Raw genomic sequence first — 24095 nt, 5'->3', positions numbered from 1 at the left:
TTTACACACTCATCTTCATGAGAAACAATTATGGGGGGGGGCATCTAGAACTCTCCATTGCAGAACAATTTTAAAATAATCTTAATGGCATAAATCAGCTGTAAAAGAGAAGGTGTATAGTATACATCCACATCTGGAAATGGAGTGAGAACAAACTGGATGATTTCTTATAAATATACCAAACTCTGTGGGTATCAGAAATATAGGTTGAACCTTATGAAACTGCCATTTGGGAGGATCAAGAACAGTCCAAATATTGACCATTTCTTAAGGCTCAACCTAATAGCTATCCACAAACATTCCTCTCAAAGTGCCTCCCTCAAGACAAGTATTTCCAAGTTGCCCACTGTGAAATCCACCTCCAAAAGGATAGCCACGGGGATATGAAACACAAAGTCCCTGCCCTCTGGAAGTCTGTGATGTAGATATGCAGACACACATTAAGTAACTAATAAAGGGAGGGTGAAACACTTCTGACTGGTGGTTTGGAGATGGCAGACCTCAGCCAGACTCTAAAGGCTGAAGAACACCTCTTCAAGAGGTAGAAGGAGCGTTAGTTAGGGTCCTCTCAGAGCAGGTCTGGATTAAGAAGGTTCTGATGGAATTTATATTTGGGGCAGAATCAATGTGGACACTGTACTCGGTACAGGTAGAAGCCATTGCTTTTTTCCACTCGTGGCAGTTTTTTTTTTCTGCCTAGAACATTAAGATTTAGTTTCTTCAAACACACTTTTGGTAAAAATGTAAACTTTCTGGAGGGCAATTTGGCAATATATATTAGTTTAAAATATGTATGCCTTCAATGCTACAGCCACTTCTAGGAAATTGCTCTATGAAAACTGTCATACCCACGCACAAGGATTTAGCTATGAAAATACCACAAAATTACTAGGATAGTGAATAAGTGGAAATGTAGTTCTTCACTGATAGGAGTCTGGTTCAATAAAATATTTTTACTGATTGAACAAGTACTATGCAGCCATTAAAACAACAGGAATGCTGATCCTTACATACTGACATGAAAATATTATAATAATAAAATAAAGAAAAAACCCAGCTTGTAGGGTCAGTCCAGTTTTTCCCAAAAGAAAAAAAGTACTAAGATACATATATTTTAAAAGTCTGGATGAATATACAGCTAAACGATACCAGTTTTCCTTAGGTAGTAAGATGAGAGGAGTATTCTATTCTCTTCTTTCTGCACTTTATCTGATTTCTCTCACAATGAGCAATGAAAAGGTGATTTAAAAACTTTTGGGGTGGGGGTGGGAGCGAATTCAGTTTTGTTCTGTTATAAGAAGAATTTCTTCCCCTGAGTCTATGCCAATTGCTATCTTACGAGATGCCACAGTTTGTGAATTCTGTGTCAAAGCCCTGAAACTATGCCTCAACATTTAGAACTCATGCCATATCCATACTGATTCCATATCCATATACGTTTTAAAAAATATAATAATCAGGGAGGTATAGATGGAGAGCTTTTCAGTGGTTAATGAAAGAGCCTTGTAAGTTATACTTCTAGCATCATGAGCTCTTACAACTGGCTGCTCTGTCTCCTGGGAATCAGAGGAAAAACTGGAATCTCGAAGTCAGGAGCCCAGAGATCTCTGATCTCTGCTTCTAGAATCAGAGCAGACCAAAGAGATGTGATAGGAAAAGGCCAACTGTGGCCTTGAAAACACAACAGCCAATGAAAGCAAGATGATGCGAAAAATAAGAGGAGCCTGCCCATTCTATTGCCATGCAGCCAAGACTCAAGATTCTTGAGATCTGGGAAATCTGACACAAAAATGTATTCTTTGGACAATATGATGAAAATAAAAAGAACCCAGGGAAGAATGGAAGAAAAAAATCAGAGGAATAAGGGTCCAACGACTGCCAGATTCAGCATAGATTAATGCCGTGCCAATAGCAAAGTGCAAATGAAGTAGAGTCACAGTTCGTAGCATGGCTGAATTTGCAAATATAAAAATAATAAGATGATTGGTAAAGTAACTTCAGCTGCAAGGTAGGCAGAATGTCTTTAAATCATTAACTGGACTTACCTTAAATGCAATGGGCATCCAAGGGACCCCTGCAGCTAGTCCACACAGAGACATAAATACTGGCATTGGTATCAAAAGGCTATAAATGAATAAATTTAAAGAACACAGAGAGCAAGAAGGAAGTCATGATTACATGAGATCCAACTTCACGTGAATTTACTAGTTGTCAATTACTTATGTGCCTAGGTTATCAGTAAACATGAGTAGTTCAACCATAATGCAGTTTTGTTCCTTAATAAACCCACTTCTTTCCAAGGTCTCAACTCAAAGAATGTCATTCAGAGGCCATTTAAGGCCAAAAGTGGGGGCTCATTTGCATATAACCAACCATTCCCTTTGTGATTCGGGTAAGTCAAAGGAAAAGGGCAGAATTACCAAGGCATTCCTCCAGAGCACATTAGAATCATCTGGGGAGCTTTTAAAATGAGATGCCTATGTCTCATCCTCAGATATTTTGATTCTATTGGTCTATTGGGGATTCAAAAAACTTGGGCACTAGGATTTTTCAAAGCTCCCCAGGTGTGGACAAAGGTGAAAACCACATTCTAGTAGGAAGCTGGCTAGCTTCTCATCACTCCAAAGATGAATGATTCTGGCTGAACTGTAGTTTATAAAGGATTTTCAGCAATGACCTCCTTCAACTCTAATTTAAGGAACATAAATGCTCCACTTTTCTCACAGTAATAATGGAGCCCTCCCTGAATGTGAAATGACAATCACAATAGGTGACTACTTGTGGTTAATACTGCCTGAACAGCTGGGAAAATGCCAAAATTAAGGTACCCATGTTTGCTATTCTGAGAACATTCCAAAATCCACAGTCCTTTCACTGGGAGATTTCCATTTCTTTCCTCCTCATTCCCCTCCAGATGCACTTACAGATGAATAAAAGATGGGAAACAAGAAGATTGGCAGGAGTCCTGGTTACTATGGCAGCAAGTAAATGAAATGCCACAGCTCATGAAACTGATAGTGAGAGCAGGCATCAGGTAGACATCATGGAGCTGTACCTGTCTTGTTGATTGCTCTCCTTCATGCACAATTCAGTTCACTGCCTCCGCCTTATATTTCATCCTGTTCAGAGAGTAGAAGGGGGACAGCACTGGAATGGCAGAGAGACCAAGGAGGTAAGAATCAGCAAAGGATGTTGACAGTAGAGACAAAAGGGTTATGAGAAAAGCCGATTTAGATTCTGTGAATCTTCTAAGCATCGGTGTACGGGTTTAGCAAAAATATCAGTCTGACTGGGTTAAGAGAAATTTTTTTAAAATATGCCTAGAAAGAATCAGAAACTTGGGCTTTGGCAAGACACAGTCAGATTTGCATACCTTGCTGAACAACAGACCAAAAGTGTCTTCACCAACTAAGCCACTGCAACGGTGCGTATTAACTCAAGTGGTGGGAGGAAGGTACTTACGGGACTACACTGCTCCAAAGAGCAGGGAGGAGAAAGGGCATAAAAGCACAGAGGAACTGAAGGGATCAAAACACCCTTCGAGATTCAGCTACTTCCTAGGAAAAGTGTGCCTTTCCTCCTCTAATCCTATCTTGCAAGTGTAATTATTTAGAAGTACATGTCCTTCCCTAACAAAGCCTCTTCAAGGTTGCTTCCTATTCATCTTTACTAGATGCTGGAGATGAAAAGAACCTGGCACACAGGATGCATTCGATAAACGTTTGATGAATACGTACATCAAAGAATAAATGGAAAGATAGATGAGAGATGGAAGTTACTAACTCTACTTAATTCAACTAGAAAGGAAGAAAGGATTAAACCAAAAAATGAAATAAAATTCAAGGAGAAATAAGATCTTCATTGCAAAAAGGAAAACAGCATATATATATATAAAATGCGTATATATAATGTGTGTGTATATATATATATATATATATATATATATATATATATATATATATATATATATATATATATAAAGGCAGAGATACATAATAAAGTTAAGCATATCCTGTTAGTCAAAAACAGAGATGTATATGGTCAAGGAACTAGGAACAAACAGGTGGAAGGTGGAAATAAAGACATAGTGGGAGAGACTTCCCTGGTGGCGCAGTGGTTAAGAATCCGCCTGCCAATGCAGGGGACCCGGGTCTGAATCCTGGTCCAGGAAGATCCCACATGCCGCGGAGCAACTAAGCCCATGCGCCACAACTACTGAGCCTGCGCTCTAGAGCCCATGAGCCACAGCTGCTGAAGCCCACGCACCTAGAGCCCATGCTCTGCAACAAGAGAAACCACCACAATGAGAAGCCCACGCACCGCAACGAAGAGTAGCCCCCCGCTCGACGCAACTAGAGAAGAGCCCGCGCACAGCAACGAAGACCCAACGCAGGCAAAAATAAATTAATTAAAAAAAAAAAAAAACATAGTGGGAGACACGTAAAGGTGCCTCCAAACTTCTAAAGATTCTTGGGACTAATAAAACCAATGGACATTCGACTCCTAGAGTGTACCAGAGAATATAACAAAACTCAGCCTCCAAAAACCTATGAAAACTTCTGGTAACTGAGTCAGCAAGCTTCATGTAGAGACAATAATATTTTACAGATAATCTGCCATAGGGCATGACAATAAAATTTCAAATTAGAATTGGAAGGAGAGTAAAACCCAAAGTAACGATAGTCCTCATTTTGTTGTGTTTATTTCTCCTTCCAGTCTAAAATCAGCAGCATCTACCCTGGAGTACTGCATTCAAACTTGGAGGTCACATATAAAAGTTGTCTAACTCCTAAGATAAGCAGAATTTTTAAACTCCCACTGTGCTTCTGGTTGACAACATGTTCTTTTAGGATAAGGCAGCAACTGGCAACAGGCTCTGAAATTTTAAGCTTCAAATGCTAAGTGAAGAGTGGATACCAGGATTTCCCAGTAAGTTGGAGTATTCAACATAAGCATGTTATGCTCCCTCCTGAAAACCTACTAGAACTACTGTAAAGGAGTGGTTTTTTTGTTTGGTTTTTTTTTTTTAATGTACAACTCTGCAAGAATGAGGGAGAAAGGAGGGGAAAACAGCAATTCAATTTTAGAAAAAAAGAAAGCAGATGGAGAAAAGCAGCAATGGGGAAAACCAAGAGTCAACCATATTTACACTGCAGAATTCCCCAAAAGATCTGGGAATTGGCAACACTGAGTACACCTCTGAAAATGCGGGTGAGTGGGGGACTAAAATAAAGTTGGTTGAAAGTTTATGAAAGTTGGTTGGACCCCTAGCTGCATGTTTGGAGGCTGATTCTCTGGAGTGGGTAAAACAGAGAAGTACATGGGCTGCAGGACACAGGCACAGCTGTAAGAGGAGATATTATACCAAAAAGGAATTAAGGAAAAAAGGCACACTGCATGCTGAAGACCCCTGTGCTCTTTCTCCCGACTGGCTTCCAGAATGATGGCCCAAGGCCTTTTATCCTTCAAAGAACCTTCTTTGGGGAATCTGACCTGTTCTAAAGAGACTGCAGGAGTCATCCAACCAACAGCCAGGCCCTGAAGGCCCGACAATGAGGCCGACAAACTCCACCCACACACTCAGAGCATTTTTTTAGTCCACCCCATTAAACATAAGCAAACCACCAAAGATCAGAACACATTTGTGAAAAGCGTTTAACATGTGAGACCAACACGAACAAAATAAAAACTGGAGGAGACAATGCAGAAGGAGAAAACTTTAGCATCTTCAAAGATGAGAAAATACAGCATACATGAAATACAGAACAAGGCTATAAAAAAGAAAGATTTGGGGAACAAAGGATCTCTTAAAAATTAAAAACCTGACAGAAATTTAAAAGAAATTCTTTTTTAACAGAAGGGTTGGAAGATAAAGTTTAGATACACCTCTAGAAAGACCAAAAAGACAAAGATGAGAATTAAAAGACTGTATGAAACCAACTGGACCAGTCCAGAAGATCCAAGACATGAACAAAAGAGGTTCAAAAAGAGGAGAAAAACTACCCCCAAACTGAAGGACACGGGGTTGACAAACTGAAAGAGGCCACTGAGGGCCAGTACAAGTGAAAGAGAAGCTTTCTTCAAGGCACATGATCATGAAATTTTAAAACACAGGGATTAGAAGCTAGAAAAGAATGGTCTTATGTTTACACATTTCTGAAGGAAACTACTTCACAATCCAGAATTCTATATTCAGCCAAACTTTCAGACAAATGAGTAGAATAAAAACACTTTTAGACATGCAAAAACTTTAATTCTAAGGCACTGTAAAATTGAAAAAAAATAAGTAAATGTGTCAGTATTACCAGATTTCTTGCTGTTGGAGAAGGGAGATACAAACATAGAAAGGGGAGGCTAAAAAGAAACCGCTGGTGCTGGTTTACAACTGGGGGCATCAGTAGATGTGTACGTGAACTTCCTAGTTCTGTACACTGACCATGTTTACCTCTGTAAGAATGAGCACACCCAGACCTTAGTTTCTAAATACCATACCCTACTAAATGCCTGATCCTGAATGGGTCAGGGAAAGTACAAGATGAGCCTGGAACACTTTGTTGTGCTGGAAAATAAGGAAGTACTCAAAAAAACGATGGAATGTGCCACAGGACACAAAGTAGCCTGAAGGGAGACCTGCTAGCTAAATCTGGAAAACATCTGATCAAAATAATGACAGTAATGAATTATAACCCACTAAATAATACATGAGTTCAAACTGATAAATAAATGGGGAAAAGGGGAAACTCTTGATTTCAGTATAGTAAAAAAAAAAAAAAAAAAAAAGTTAGAAAAATCACTGTTTCACACCACCACAGTAATAACTTACTCAGGCAAGAATTATCAATGGGGCTTCCCTGGTGGCACAGTGGTTAAGAATCCTCCTGCCAATGCAGGGGGGACAAGTTCGAGCCCTGGTCTGGGAAGATCCCACATGCCACAGAGCAACTAAGCCCATGCGCCACAACTACTGAGCCTGTGCTGTAGAGCCCGCGAGCCACAACTACTGAAGCCCACGCGCCTAGAGCCCATGCTCCACAACAAGAGAAGCCACCGCAATGAGAAGCCTGAGCACCTCAACAAAGAGTAGCCCCTGCTCACAACAACTAGAGAAAGCCCACGCACAGCAACGAAGACCCAACACAGGCAAAAATAAATAAAATAAATAAATTTATTTTTTAAAAAAAAGAATTATCAATGGATGCTAAAACTAGGGATTCAAGCTTGATGAGGGATAAGTTATTTACATAAACTCTAACTCCCCACAATTTACTTATTACCAAAGGGGAAAACATTAACTAGACAGTGGAGAGACCTGATAGGTACCACCTCAATCAAGTATCAAAGTTAATGTCAACAATAATGAGACAACACAACACATGCCTCTCAGTGTGAGGCTTTGAGGACATATTATTGCTTACGCCGTAGTCCTGCCAAAAATGCATATTGTGAATCAAATCATGAGGAAACAACCCTAAATAGGGGTGGCATTCACAAAATGACTGGCCTCTAAACTTCAAAAATATCAATACCACAAAAGACAAAAAGAACAGCTGAGGAACTATTTCAGACTAAAGGAGATAGACATAAGAGCTAAATGCAATGAACTGGTTTCCAAACTTAAGAAAAAAAAGTTGCTATAAAAGAACATTATTGAAACAGCAACATTTGAATAAAGACCTTAGATTAAAATATCGTACCAGTTACTTTCCAGATTTTGATCATTATATTGTGATTATCCTTGTCTTAAGAAATATATCCCTAAGTACTTAGAAGGTAAAGGGGAATGATGTCTGCAACTTATGTATTCAAACGGTTCAGGAAAGTGTCTAATGAGAGAATGACAAAGAAACTGTGGCAAGATGTTAACCACTATGAATCTGGATGAAAATGATTCCTGAGTTCTTCAAACTATTCTTGCAACTTTCCTATAATTTGGAATTATTTCAAAATTAGGAATGAAAACACTAAGAATATTTTTATTTATTCAACGTTTCATATACAACTCAATTCTCAGTCAGTATTTGCAAGTCCATGTTTACCAAGGTAAAGAATGGCAATAATTGGTGGGGGAAACCCACTGGAACTCTTCATGAGCCAAGAGAAAAGGAACTGAGATACAACCTTTTGAGGGTAGACATGTGTTCATATTGAAAATACTTAGTCACAGAAGTGTAAATTTTTCATTTTATTCAAAGTTGGTACAGAAGTGCTAACATTTCCATAAAATAATTACTATACTTCAGTTACAGGACAAAATACCACAGAAAGGAATATACTTTGCAAGAAATGTAGTTCATCTTAAATTTCCAAATACTTTTAAAGGCTAATGCAGCAGCTGGCAAAATAACACATAGTACACAAAGAACAGTGTATTTTACAGAGTCAGTAATGAAAACTGACAGCTCTTTAGCAGATTTGCTTCATTTTTTTCATTTTTAAACAGTAACACTTTTAAAAACACATTAAACCAAGATCATACATGTCTACAATTTAAAAAATAAGATTGTATACAATAGGTTAGAATAAGTCAAGTTAGAATTGTCATGTATGGTTAACAATCCTAAATCTACAATTTTAATTGTATTCCTTTCAATATGGAAGTAACCTGGTTTATACCAAATTCTATTTTCTGCTTGCAACTAAAACATTGTACAGTGAGATGGACCTGATCAGTCAAACCTTACAAAAAAAAAAAAAAATGCTGTGGACAATGAAGGTACCCTGGAAATCAGTTTACAATTCAAAAAACTCACCAATAACCCAACAACTTCATTTAAAATCACCTTTGGTCTACAATGCATAACTGACAAAACAATCCATGTATACAATACACAACCCCAGTGCACAGACTGGTCTCTCACAGAACATCTGAACAAAGCTTAAGAGGCAGGACACTGGGAAAAACATTTTTCAATGTAGACATCTTTTAAAAATGCATTAATACTTACATATCAAAATTACTAGATAAAAGCAGCAGTACTCTGCTGACATTTGGCTTAAAAATAAAGGAATGAATGAAGCAATTTCACAGGATATTAGAAAAGGAATTGGTTTTCTTCTTGAAGAAGACTACTAACTTTTGCACAGCAACTATTTTTGATATCCACCTTATCAAAAAAAAAAGGAGAAGAAGAAGCACTGAGAAGCCTAACATAGTTCATATGTGATTGCCAACATAGGTCCAGGCAACAGAAAAATGGGATGTCCAAGCAAAGAATGGGTAAATCCTCGCTTTATTTTGGAACTCTGTTGGCAATCTATAAACTGAAGCAATATTGGTGGGGGAAAAAGCAGGGCAACAGATTCCATACCATCATCTGACACTAATGTAATATGTCATTATTTAAAAAATAAAGCTTTTGCATTTTAACAACCCCACAGAAAAGTCCATGAGCAAAAGACTTGTTGATCTGTTTGCCACTCAAAAGTTAGAGATCTCACAGTGAAATTAGAAAATTCTATTTATACATATTTACACCGCTAGGACTACTTTCACCTAGACTAATTAAAGCAATTTTCCATGGAATTACAGATGAAAGATATTCTGCCAAAGGAATCTTCAAAAGCATCCTTTAAGTTCTTAAAAACTATTTTAAATTTTAAAACAAAATTTAAAGGTACAGAACACATTCTACACAGGACTAACAGGTTATTACTGCTTTGCCTTATCACATATTGCTAAGCCAAAGATGTTCCTCAAACCTCTCCTTTCTCCTGCATTTCTGGTACTCCTCTCCAGTAACCCCACCGAAGCCTGAGGTTTTACATTCTTAAAAAATGCTGTAGGTCCACAACCTGGCGACTTTTGGCTAGAGGGGGTAAGTCTCTCCCTCAAAGTGCTCAGGTTAATTCTTCTAAAACATGTTCCATTAGTCTATACCAGCTTTAATCTTCATTCCATATATTATTAAAGTTGATTATCCCTAAGAAGATAAACATACAAAATAGAGGAGAGTGGGAACAAAGATAGTCACTTCTCTCCATCCTTAGAGTCCTTCCATCTTTTGACATACAGGCAAAATCCAAGACACAGATGTATTTATTCATTGTTTACAAACAGGGACTATTCAGGTGAAGAAAGTGACGAGTAAAATAAGGATAATGTCGAGTTCAAGAAAACACATTATTTTCTTCTTTTGCATGCATATTCACAGATTTCATCTAATCTAGTCTTGAAGCGGGTAATGAGACAGGCAAAAGAATCCTTTAGACTCTTACAACCATTGTGAAAAGCAAAGTAGTTCATTTGGCAGATCTGTCTCAGTCAGTTTGATGCTCGTAACACTTGGGTCAAATTCTGCTCTATTAAAATGAAGTGCAGTGAAGCATATGAAAAAATAACTTCATTAAGTTTAGATTAAATTTACACAAAGATTAAAGATTAGTATTTGCCCTATTAAAATGTGAGATTTCTCCATGTTTTCAGGGTACTACTGACGGGAGGTAAAATTTCCTAAAGATTTATGATTAAAAAAAAAAAAAATCCAATGGCTCTACAGCTTAAAGCAGAAGTCTGTCAAAATGTTCCACCCACCAAAAACCTAGAAGTCTGTCCCTGTTTCTCAAGTTCCAGATTGCAGGAAAGAGCCCACAGACCCCATTTTAGCTAGTAACCCCCCAATACAATTGCAGTATTCTTGACATTGGTATTCTCTCCTCCACCAAAGCAGTACAAACGTACTCAGATTAGAACGCTGAACCCCTTATGATTTAGGACCCCTATCTTAGGTACCTCACTGTCTAGGGCTTTCAGTACTGCGGTCCTCATCCTGACAACTCGTGACAAACCCATGGTGGGCTTTTTATGCCTGGCACTTGTGGGATAATGAGAATACTGTTAGTCTTGTGCTTTCTACATGTGGAGTTACAAATATGAGGGAACATGGTTTTGTGCTTTCTATGGACACTTACTTTCAGCTTTTTCCTTATCATGGAATGTGAAACTGTTGTCACATATACGTTCTCAGATATGCCTATCCAACCTACACTGGAAAATGATAAAGTTAAAATACACTCACAGAATAAGTAACCTTAAATTTTTAATTAAGGATATAAAAGAAACAAATACAGATGAATAAATAACATTTAAGCTGCAACACAAACCAGACTTACCTGGTTCCTTGAACTTAAACAGAGACTGCATATAAAGTAGGTAAATATAAATGTATTTCCTTCACTAGCTATAACAGTATTTAAAAAGAGGAATTGTAACAAATAAGAGTTATCTATCAAGAAAGGGAAAGGTGTGAACTAGCAGATTCAATATTGGCAACCAGAAGGCACTAATCAAAACATAAATCTCAGAAGATGATTATCTTATGGAATACCCTACAGAATGGCCTTTGCCAATTGGGGGTTTCAATAATATAGATAGCAATGAGCTTAATTTCAGTTTCCAACTAGTATAACAAAAAAGTGAGTTATTAAGGAACATTCCACTTATAGAGGTATAGGCTACACTGATATATTGGAAAATTATCCAGAGTAGTTTGTCCAGAGGCAATAAAAAAAATTAAACACTCCTTTATCCAGCAGCACTAGGGTACAAGGTGAATTTCCAACATAAGTCTCCAACAAAGGTGTGGTTATCTACTGTCAACTTGTGCTGTTGCCGAAATCACTGGAAAATGTATTTCCCTCAGTGACAGAGTTCACCTACTGTAAACTGTCTTGAACTGGGGTGGGGGGCTCCGTTATCCTGGGCAACAATTATAATACAGTGCTTCTCTGAGGAGAGCAAAGCACTGCTCCTACACTAACAAGAATCTGAGACCACTGTGCTTTGCCTTGACTTATTCTAGCATCCCTCTCTTCAAACACGCTATATATCCAGGTAACCAAACCAAACTTTTAAAAGTCATTACATAAATTAAGGTTATTGGTTTAAGTCAAGTCTCAGATTATGGTCCTCCCCGAAAAAGTAAAGTGCACGAGATGAGTAATGATACAGATACATCAAACCTTTTTTGTTTACTTCTGAGTAAAAGACTATATGCCAATGGTTAAGCCTGTTAGTTACCAGATAAATGGGGTGCTTAACCCAAAACAATAAGCTAAATCCTATCTTTTATAAAGGATTTGAGATGGAAACAAACATTAATTATATCAATTCTCTTAACATTCCTTTAAAGGTGAATCAGTAGTTTAAAGCCTTATTCCCAGCACTGGAGAGAGAAGTTTAAATAAAAACATTTATATGACAACGTGAATAATGGTGTGGGACTCAGTGCTGGCAAAGCCCATCAATTATTTTGAACCTTAGCTAAATTCTGTTCTGGAGTCAAAGTAGTTGAGTATCTACTCTTCCAACAGAGGTGAGAGTTTGACAAAAAGCATACCAAATTAAGAGAAGTTAGCTTAATGGAGGAAAAGGGGTTTGCAGCCCTGAGTTAAGTCAACCAAGAAAACCAAACGTAGTGATCAAAAGATTACTTCTTATGTAATCCAGCTTCATACCTAACTAGTACAAAAGGGTTTCTCTATATGCCAACTGACTAGTTCCAACTTATGACCTTTAATTACTGCAAGAACAAGGCTTTTCGGCATCAGAACAAACTCCATTCCTCTCTACATTGTGATACCATCATTTCAAAGGGACTGGTGTGAATTTAACTATTCTTGCCTCCTAATTTTTGAAAAATGAGTTTCGAGAATAAAATACTGATGAATTATTAAGGGCTTTTATTATTAGTGAACACAAAGTCTAAGAAAATAATTCTTGAGAACAGTTTAAGCTAATAGAAATTTAGTATATTTAAACACAACTATATTTAGTGAATCACTATTTGGATCCAGACCTTCAAATATGGGGCAAAGCAGCACTTCTGCACACCATGACAATAAGCCTGAAAGAAAGTGAATTAAGCTGACAAAAGATCAAAATAGGAATCTGTTAAGTGTTGAAAGAACAGGTGAATAATTAAAGCAATGTGAGGGAAGACAAATAAAGGGGGAAACCAGTCTCTCTGAATGGTAGGTAGGCATACACACAAAGAGGAATATATCCCATTTGTAAAGTCTGCTCAGGCTAATGTCAACATTAAAATGACTTGAACAATTTAACACCTGGCTAACGATAAATCTTATGAATCCTGAAGCCTAAAACCATTTTTTTCTACTAAAGTATCATTGTGAAATATCAGTCATTTTAACCTCAAATATGTTAATAAACTCATACTTTACGATATTCCACATCAAACCAGGGTTTAACAAGCTTGATCTTATTCACTGTACCCTAATCTATATGCGGAGGGGTTTAAACTAGCTGATGGCAAAGATGCCTCAAGTTCTAGGGTTCAATGAATATGATTCTACCATCTAACACATTTTAAGCTAATTTTGTCTTCTGTTAAGTCTGCATCACCCAGGTACTTCTCAGCATCTCACTTAATAGTGTTTCTGACTTCTTAAGAAAATTTTGTCCTGGCAAGTCTCCGTACTCATGTAATTTAACAATGGTCTTTATACATCTCTCAACCCAAACTCAGGAAATGCTGAGGTGTCACTACTAGATACCCATGTGGTCACTTCCAGCCATCATACCTCAGATGAAAATGACACATGGGAGTAAAGTATAAGAAAAGCAAGTAAGCCGAATACTGCCAAGTTGGAACATTGATGGGTCTAACCTCTTAATAGTTCATAATATAGCAGCTCTACAGTGTGGCAAAGAATGAGAATAACCCATACGCTACATTAAATGTTATCTAAAGAGAGAGGGGGAAGATCCACACACCCAATATAGGGAAGACAGCAATGGACTGAGAAATGTAGAGACTTAAAGGTTCTAATCACCCTGGACAAGACTTTCAAGCCCCCACTTAGCCTCAGGTTGGAGAACTGAGTAACAACCTTCCCACTCAATTCTTAAAATGTGAAGCTTCATGGAGTGATGGGCCCCCACTAATTACTTGACTTGCCATCCCCAAGAGCTAGGGCTTTGTGACCCAGGCCAGCCTCTTTGCGCAAAAGGACAATGGATCCTTTGAGCCAAGTGAAAAAGAAGCCTTGGGAGATCAGATCTGCTGGATTTAGGCCAAAGGACACAGCACCATTGCTACTGCTTGATGCTTCTCTAACCAAAAGATAAGAGTGATAACCTCACCAGGAAAGAAAGGCTGGGGAAAAAGAGTGGCTCAGCTGTTTCAAAAGCCGTTTACTGTCTTGGGTAGGAGGACAAAATATTCTTAGATGAACAGGGAAATTAGAGGTCCCACAAAGGAACCAATAATCATTCTGCATGTCAGGGTAATAAGCTCTTCTCATCAGATCTGGAGACTAAGATTGCCTGAGAGGACAAAAATCTAAGAACTGGGGATACCATTAACAGCAGATAAGACAATATTTTTCTCCACCTTTGAACACCAGTGTCCTCGCTTCATTTTGACTCGCAGCTAACTATTGTAGTCAATCACTCTTAGCCAATTCTGAACTTCAGCTTGAGCCAATATGAAAACATATACATGTTAATGTCTAGGTATCAATGTCATCACTTAGGACCCATTTAGTTAGTGTAAAGTATGACTATTTTGCTAGCTTTAAGACAGACCACGTATCATTCCATGAACAATCATTCTAATGAAATACAGACTGAAGAACGGTCCCCTGAAATGAAGTTGCAATCAGGAATTCACATACTTATTCAAGCACATTATCTACTACTGGGAAGCAATAAGAAGGGCAAGCTTCAGGGACTTCAGTCTAAATAAAATGTTTATACTGGCAAGAATAAACAATCCTAATGGATATGCTAATAATCATTCCTTATTTACAAACATTAGTACTCTAAACTTGACCTACTGCTATATACACATGAATAGACACAAGATGATGTATTTTATGTATCATACTAAGACAACAGCAGAGAGAAGGTAGGGGGATGCTAATATCCCAAACTATTAGGAGTCAACATTAAATAAAGGGGGGAAAAATCCACTTAAATACCACCTATTCATTTATGCTTTTAATAGAAGGGGTTAGAAGGCTGCTCAGCCAATATGTCAATCCTCACTGCTGAGTTACACAGCAAGGTGTTCAGAGTCAAAGAAAAATTTTAATTCCTACAACTTAATGTCAATTTGAAAAATCTAAGATCCTGTTATTTCCCCAAATATCAAAAGGCTGTCTCAAAGGAAGAACAGTTCCTTTGAGAAAAGAAGAGGACAAACCATGAATCCAGATTTGGACACCTGGTTTTCTGTTCTTCCCAACAGACTTTGTAACCTTGGACATGTCACAGCCTCAGCCTCCACACAAGAAAAGGATGGTCCTTATTTTTATTTGGCCCCCAGCTTATAAACCTTAAGAATGAAATTGAGAACAAAATTCCACAAGGCACTCTAATAAGCTCTCAGAAACCATACTATTCGTACATGAATTATTTTTTCATCTACAGACTCAGTCCTTCAGAAAGCCCCCTGGAGATGGGAAGACATTATGCTACCTGATAATTTCTAAAATCAACTTTGAACTAATCAAATCCATCATAATGAAACTAGTTTATAAATACAAAAAAATTTAAAGTCATTAGGACTGAGTTTTGATTCAAAATCTACAAAAATACCTAAAAAAGTAATAATTTTCCCCTGAAGAATAAAGGTTAATAAAATCATGCAATTTAAAAAATATCAGAGATTACAGAAAAGTCAAAGTAGATACACAATTAGTTTCCTTCATCTGTCATGGAGGAAAAAGGACAGGACACACAAAGAACTACCTAATCTGTAGAGCTTTTCTCAGACGTCTTTTGTACCCTGTCCTCATGAAGGGAATCAGCCTGTGAAAAATGGATTCTCTTCCAGGAAGGCTGTAACTGGGTACGAAGCCATGTCAAGATAGAGGGTCCTACAATTAACGCAAGTCCTGTAATCTCCTCTACAAGACACACTACTAAACCCGTAGAAGTTCTTGTTCATGGCACCTCTTGAACATGCTATCCATTCTACAGAAAAACTATACTGACAATCCACCAATGGCAAAGCGTGCACTCTTGAGTTTTCTGTTACTGATGGTCAGTTTGCATCGAAATACCATCACACTCTAAGTCACTGTTAACTTTTTAAGCAAAAATGTAGAGGCTGTGTACACATGGTAAGTCTTTTGAAAAAAAAGTAAATCGGGGAAAAAAGACTTATCAAGGATACAATATGATCTGAGAATTAAATTTTCACTCTAAAAACTCAACTGCAATATCTCATGATCTAATCAAGTAGGGCGACCCAGCACAAAGGCAGAGTTAATTCTTCTTCAAATTTCCGGACATATCTTCCAAATGGATCCACTTGGGAAGGTACCTGGCTAATAAAGAATGTTACCAAATGACAAGAACAAAGCTAGAGAATTAATGAAGTATGAGAACATGAGAATTCCAAGTGAACACACGGCAAAATGTCCGATATTTAGTATTAGACTATCACCTGTTCAGCTTAGTCAATCAAATGCTGCTTAGGAGATGCTAATTTCCAAACTATATAAATGATCTTAATTTGGTCAGTAAATCTGGGGATCATCAGCAATGTTTACTTCATTTTCTCCCCCATAATCATTTACCATACAATCATGACATACAACTTTATAAAGACAGACTTGGTGGTCATTTGAGTATGGTTCACTTAAACTTCAAAGTAGGAAAAAAAGAAAAAAACAACTGGAACAAACTTTTTCCCAACATTCCATATACTGGTGGTACAAGAATAGCTACAGGAAAACATACTTCGTCCTTTCTTTCAGCATTCAGAATCCACAGGCTCATGCTAACAAAACAAACCTGGCAAACGAACTTGCCCTGAAACAAGCACATGTTAGATTTTCAGTACATAATTGATTATACAATGTCTACAAATTCAGTTTTTTAAAACGGAAGTAGGGATTACAGAGAGAGAAAAAACTTTAAAATGAGCAAGTCTTCTACTTCAGGGTAAGAAGGCCTACCAAGATTTGGCAGTGCAGACAGTATATCTTATTCGTGATATCTTAGCATATATTCTGCTCTAAGTGCTCTATGAGAATAATTGGTCTCTCCTTACTTTGGTATGGAAAATTTTAAACCACATTTGCACAATTCAGTCTGTTAAACAAGTTTTACTTCATTTAGATTGAAATTTTACTTTCATCCATCTCTGGGAAAATAAAGTCTTGCAAATAGATGATTTTTCTGCTAAGTAAAATTTGGCTAAAACCTACAGCGTAAACAATGCCTGAGAGATGCAACAGTTACATAGGTGTTTTGTTTTTTGTTTTTTTTTGTTTTTTTTCAAAGACCAGTATTTTCTTAAGTTAGTGTCTCATCATATCCTTAAAAGTTCATAAGGAGAAATAAACAAACATGAAAATTCCAAGTGAACACACAGCAAAAAGTCCAATATTCAGTATTAGTTTAACTTGTGGAGTTTCTTCCAACATTTGTAAACAAACAGCCTCCTCCTCCATCAGGTCTCTGAGGCTCCTCTTGCTGAGGCTCTTACTTTTAAAGCCACAGAACCAATCTATGAACTTCCAGTACCGGCCTCCATCCTCTGTTTCTTTCTTTCTCTCTTTCTCACCCATGAGAGCTGCCTGCCCATTGGAATAAGCATCTACAGGTGTTTCTGCCTCTGAATGACCTAAAGAAGCCACTGGGTTGCCCTCCTCTCTGCAGGTCACCAACAGATTAACATCTTCAGGCTGCAGGCCCTTAATGCTATCTTCAGATTTCCCATTGGGAATGACGTGGTTGACAGCCTCACTATTCTCACTGCATCTCAGGATGCTCTTCTCTTGCATTTTGTATGGTTCTTCTTTTGCGGAGCAGCTCTCCTTTACCACCAGGCTCTTCTTAGACCAAAAGGTGGTGGTACGAATCTGTTCCTTCGTAGGAGGTGGCGTGAGAAGGCTAACAATTACAGTAATGAGTCCTGTGACCCAAAACAACGCTGTGGCCACGTACATGTAATGGATGTCTTTGATGAAGCCTGGCCTGTTATCAGGTTGGTCACATTCTGGGGCACGGTAGGCAAAAGCCAGTGTCAAACGGACTGCTCCAAGAACAAAGCCAGCCATTCCACCATAGAAAGCCCCTTGTTCATTGCAACGCTTCCAGAAAATCGCCAGAAGGAACAGGGCTGCAACTGGGGGCGTCAGGTAATCTGCCACCTCCTGAATGTAAAGGTACATCTGGCCTCCTTGCATCTCCACGATGATGGGCACCCATGCAATGCTGATCACTACCATAAAAGCCACAAATATCCTCCCCACAATCATTAGTTCCCGGGAGCTTGCACTCTTGCGGATGAGTTTGTACACATCGAGGGTGAATATGGTACTGGCACTGTTAAAGATAGAGTCCAAGTCACTCATCAGAGCTGCAATCATCACTGCCATCATTAAGCCCCGGAGGCCCACAGGAACCAGCTTCATCACCAGGCGTGGGTAAGCAATGTTAGAGCACCCAGCTCTGCTTCCACATACTTGCATGCAGTGCTCTGGGTTGATGCAAGCTATATCATCAGCAAACAGTATCCTGGAAATCATTCCTGGGACAACTATGATAAACATTGGCAGAAGCTTCAAGAAGCCAGCCATCAGAGTAGAGCCTTTGGCATGAGCAATGTTTTTAGCCGCTAGGACCCTCTGCACGATGACTTGGTCAGCACACCAGTACCACACCGAAGCTGGGGTCTGCCCAAGAATGAATCCAGGCCAAGGAACATCTTCATCTGTTGGATTCCGCAACATTTTCAGTGCATCTTTCTTAGGGTGGACATTACAAGAATTTGTGTTGGAAAGGTTGTATGTCAACAAGATGGAAGTGACATTGGGTGAGGCCAACATGTACCTTCTCTTAACTTCCTCAAACCCGCCAATCTCCATCATGCTAATAATCATAAGTGTGAGTGCCCCAACGATCATGAGCAGAGCCTGCAGAGTGTCTGTGTAGATCACTGCAACAAGGCCTCCGGTGACAGTCAGCAAAGCAGTCATGCCAATGAGTAGGATGACAGACACATAAAGGTTCCAACCCAAAGACTCCTGGATAAAGAGGGCACCCGAATACAGATCCACTGAGAGCTTGGTGAAGATATAGAGAATCAGAGACAACGCTGCGAAATAGACCTGAATCCTATGGCCACCAAATCGCTTGGACAAGTATTCAGGCATGGTGTATACCCCTGACCGGATGTAAATCGGGATGAAAACCCATCCCAGAAGTTGCAAAAGCAGTAAGGCATTGAATTCCCATGCGCCCACTGCAAATCCACTTGCAGCTCCAGATCCTGCCAGCCCAATGAAGTGCTCACTCCCAATATTGCTCACAAACAGAGAGGCACCAATTGCTACCCAGGTCATAGAGCGCCCCGCCAGGAAGTATCCACTTACAGTGCTTCTATTAGATTTCCACATGGCAAAAAAACCAATGCACATGACCAGGATAAAATACAGGGCCACTATGGCAATGTCTGCTGTCTCCAGTACAGCCCTCATTTTGGTAACTTTGTGAATAAAAGTGTCCAGTGACAGAAGTGTCCAACTTTTTATTTACTCATTAGTAACCCCAGCCAAGTCTGTAAACCATACGTGAACTGGACTACACAGAGCAACACAGCAGGTCAAAGTCTTTGTCCTTTGGTTTGCTGTCTTGATGGTGGCGGTTGTGATAAACTTTGAAGGAGACAGTTTAAATTTTCCTCCGCTTCTTAATTGGGATTGAGAACTTAGCTCGTACTCTTAATCCACTCTCCACAAGACCATCAGCATTTACTCAGGTGCTGGAGGAGAAATTCTGAGTTGCAGCTAAGTCTAGTGAAGCCTACTGTACCAACCCTGCAAGGCAGCAAAGACAAAAGACAAAGATTGAATTAGAGGAGGGGCTCACCAAGCGATGAGGAAACTTTCAGTCTAGCAAAACGGCGCAACAAGACATTATAAAAAGAAAAAAAAAACTTTTAAAATATATGTACTTTAGTTCCACAGGAAAGAGTGATCCATACTATCACATCTGATACTTAAAGTCAGGGAGAATATTTATCATTTTGAACTAAGAACAAAAATTCATCGACCTCCTAACTAAGTGGCTTAACTTCTCTGGCAACTAAGAACTGCCCACCATGACACTGCCCTTTCTTGTCTTAGTGTGGTAGTCTCAGATTGGAAAGGCACCAAGGTCTTAAAGCACCTTGGGGGCGGGGGGGGATGACACTAATTATTCATAATAAATAAGGGCACCAAAATGAATCTTCAAATACTGTGAATCCTAAGAGTAATGTATTTTCTAGCCAGTTAGGGTCCTGGACAGAACAGGTATTTACTAAGTGTTATCATCTACCGCCAAACACAATACCAAGTCCTGCTTAGTCTGTGCAGACTACTGTTACAAAATTTTCCTGGATTCCTACTACAAATGTACATCTGTGCTAGTCATCATATATTACCCTAGAAATTGTGACATGACTCCTGCCCTAAGGGGAAACAAGATGTTCCACACAAAAAAACTAGGAACATACAACTTATAAACAACCCTAAAATTTTACTCTGCTAGCTAGAAGGAAGACATTGAAAAAAAGATTTGTTTAATGTTAAAGAAAGTAATTTCCTTCCCTTCCATTTCATCAGGCATTATTTCCAAGAGAACCTCTGAGAAGATAAAGGCACTGACTCAAGGTTTGATTTTGCTGAATAATTTTTCCTTTTAAATGCTTTCTTGTTGAAGGGTATACAGAGCAAGGAGAGGAGGAAGAAAGAGAAAATTTTTCTGGAAGACTGAAAAATAACGTCATTATTATTATATCTTCCAAACCTAAACAAAACAGACATCTATAAACCATTAGATAATAAATTATCTTCAATAAGTCAATCAGATTTTTTCAGTCCTGGATTAAGAAAATCATTGAAAAACAGACATTTAAATTTACCTAAAATTGAGTTTATGAATATGACGGGTTTTCTCCTGGAAAAAGAGACAAATTCTGAATCTTCAAAGTTATTATAATTGGAGCTGAAAGACCAATATGAAAAACACTTTGTAATTCAACCTAATGCCTTCCACATGTTAACTCCTAAAGTGATTTCTCCTTTTGAGACAAGGCAACCTCAGAGTGAAATGTTTTTTTATGTTTGACAAAGCAGATGCTTTTTGATGAATCTAGATATTTTCCTTTAAAAATTATTAAGTCCTATAAATGATACTAAAAGCCACCTCTTTTCCAAATAGACCACAGTACTAAACACTTAACCACACACCTCTTACAAAACACAAGGACAAAAGAGCTGGAAATAATGCTTAAAGATAAACACGCTACCGAATTAGGTTATTAGGTCTAATTAATAATGCTGCCACGTAGAAATGTCTTAAACCCATCTTTATGCCTTTTTAAGCATAAAGCACTACAACAGTTACACTAAAAAAAAACTAAAATCTTTCCTCCTAAAAGCCAGTGTCAATAATGACTGGCATGAGTAAAACTGCCACACACAAAAACATAAAATACACTAAAAGTTGGTATTTGTATCACTTCATACTTGCCAAAACCTGAAGCTGCTTGTATTTCTATGACTACTTTCTCTGACCCCAAAATGTTCAAGTTATTTAAAAAAATACTTGGACATGATTTAGGAAGAATTACCTAAATTTTTAATAAAATCGAATCAGGTGACTAATAAATATTAATTAGTTAAAAGGGTACCTGTAACATTTCAGTATAAGGGTTAGGTCCTCAATTACAAAGAAAACTGTAGTTGGCAATTATGAGATCCCTGCCCCCAACAGAGCTCCCACTGCCATCCAACATCCAAGCCATACCCTTGCCATTTTGTTCCAACTTACACACAGATGAGCCTAGCTCACTGGTCAGAAGGGCCATTTCAAGTGTCTCTCTTCTCAACGGCAATGCTTGACCATCTGTCTCCTCAAGAAGGGACAAACAGCCAGAGTGCTTTTATGTTTGTCTGGAGGGAAGGTGGAAGGGGCTATGTGTTGCAGTGGCTGCTGCAGCAGCCTATCTGTTCAAAGAGCAGAGGGCTCAGAGACAAAACAAGCCCTTCCTTCTCCGATCACTAGGAAGCACTGCTAAAATAAACAACACTTTCCCATTGTCAAATATGATGCAAGTAAGATACCTAAGCCATATTCCGCTCCGTGATGAATGCTTAGACTGGTCTAACCCCTAACTTCCCTAGAACAGCTGGCAGGTAAGCTAGAGAGAAAAGATGTTGGGCCCACAGGAGAGGCAGCAGGAAGACGCCAAACACTAGCTCAAGGCCGAGTTCTCAGCTCTTTCTGCCCCTCAGATCCTTCAAAAGCCACTGCCAACAGTCCCCATCTCACTGGATACCATAGCAGTCTGTGGACAGATTTAAGATTTTTCCAATTTAAACAAAAAACATCCAGAGACCAGCACCTAGTAAAGACTGGAAAAGGAAACAAAAACAAAAACAGATCAAATTAGTTTACAGAAAAATATAAAATACTATAATACAATGCAGCCAAATTTTACATCCTAGTCATTAAGAGAGACTGTCACAGCCTTTTAGGAGATGAAGTGTGCAATTCTTAAAAAATGGTTCCAAATAAAATATACGAGTTCTGCATATTTTTTCTCACTCTTTTAAAAAAGTAAACATTTCTACAACAAAAATATAACGAACACTATCCAGAGTTCCTTTATTGTTAGAAAGAATATACATGGAAAAATTTTTTCTCCAGCTAGAACGAAATTTTTTAATTTATGTTTTTATATTTCTAGGACTAAGCTGGTTCATGGTTCAGATAAATCCCTTAAGTGAGAAATGTGGGACAAGTAATAAAGTAGGTATAGTAATGATAAGTATGTGGGTTGGCTCCTTGGTAGTGCATTTTTAAGAAAACGATTATTTCTGTAATGAGAGTAACAGACGTAGAATGTATAAAGAAATGGTCCCCTAGTTATGATGGCCAGTGTAAGAAATTGAGCTGATTTCAATCAAACACAAGGGTGTTGTGAAACAGAGAGACTCTCCCCAACAGGAGGGCGCTTCTGTCTCAGAAAGCAGTGTTTTGTTGATAGTTCCGCACAAAATTAAAATACAATCTTGGTACATGAAAGTACTATTTCATTTACTTGGATGAATTAAATTACAATTAAAGAATTAATCCAAATAAAGAAGTGTACACAAATATTTGCTGTGTTTGAACTATAAAGAGTAAAATAGGTAAGACCAAATTTAAATCAGCTATTAAACCCCTTCAGGTAATATAATCAAAACGTAATTAGTTATGACCAAATCTAGCATCTCTCTTCTATTATCTAGGGAGAACATATAGTTTATCTTCCAAGCTAGGAAGCTATTCTGGGACATTGTGTAAAATCCAGGATGTATGGTCACTCTTAAAAGAAAGTCATCTGCCATAAAAACCAAACAAAGAACAAGAAAAACAAACCTTAAAGCCATCAGGGCTGCAAGTCATAATAAACTCAATGAGGCTCGTGAACTACCAAAGAGTAGAACAAAGTGACCCTCAACGTGACCAAACCACAATCGTTTTAGCTTTGGGCTCGATTTAAAAACCAAACATTCAAAAGGACAATCTGAATAGGCAGAGCCCACTACTGTCAATAGTAGGCTTGCCAAGTCTTGCTCATTTTCTGATTCGATGGAAAATATTCCCTTTACTAACTAGTAATTTAAGGGGTACAGAACACACCGACACGTCTGAAAACTTACATGTGTAGGTGGCATGGTCAAGAAAGCAGACGAGCTTTGAAGGGCTGGGGGTCCAAGCTCTGTCACTTCCTAACTGCAGGATCTTAGGCAAGTAATCTCTATGAGCCTCAACTGTCTCGTCTGTAAAATGAAGGCACCACGCAGCTCCTAATGGTTTAATAAGGAGTAAGAAACACCTAGAAAGTGTGTTGCCTAGTGCAACAGGCAGGTGCTCAGTAAACGTCACTTCACTGTCTACAACTTGCATAGACTGGAAGTGGTGATATCGACTCCTTTCAAATTAAACTATCAACGATACCCCAGGTGTTTTAGGAGCCTCATAGAAGTTATTTATAGATAAAAAGAACTAAATAAAATAATGTATTAAATATGCAGTTCTGTCACAAATATTTTAAACAGGCTCCCAACCAACTCAACTATTAGCT

General features: G+C 38.4%; 2 protein-coding genes across 6 annotated transcripts in view; both read right to left on the bottom strand.

Moving 5' to 3' along the window:
- MRPS6 (mitochondrial ribosomal protein S6) overlaps positions 1–24095 on the bottom strand; it is a 64501-nt gene that overhangs the window by 22427 nt on the left and 17979 nt on the right. The gene's annotated exons all lie outside the window — the stretch shown is intronic.
- SLC5A3 (solute carrier family 5 member 3) overlaps positions 8037–24095 on the bottom strand; it is a 34037-nt gene continuing 17978 nt past the window's right edge. For 3 of the 5 annotated variants that reach the window (XM_068547017.1, XM_068547015.1, XM_068547016.1), the window contains exon 2: positions 8037–19794. In XM_068547017.1, the coding sequence (XP_068403118.1) occupies positions 17299–19455 (2157 nt within the window). In that variant the 5' untranslated portion in view covers positions 19456–19794 and the 3' untranslated portion in view covers positions 8037–17298. Of the gene's footprint in view, positions 19795–20882; positions 20906–24095 lie in introns of those variants that run through there. The other 2 variants (XM_068547018.1, XM_068547014.1) reach the window with 2 other exon arrangements.

Source organism: Eschrichtius robustus, chromosome 6, assembly GCF_028021215.1.
Source record: "Eschrichtius robustus isolate mEscRob2 chromosome 6, mEscRob2.pri, whole genome shotgun sequence".
NCBI classification, from domain to species: Eukaryota; Metazoa; Chordata; class Mammalia; order Artiodactyla; family Eschrichtiidae; genus Eschrichtius; species Eschrichtius robustus.
The sequence above is the reverse complement of the archived record's forward strand: the minus strand, read 5'-3'. Positions and strand labels throughout refer to the sequence as shown.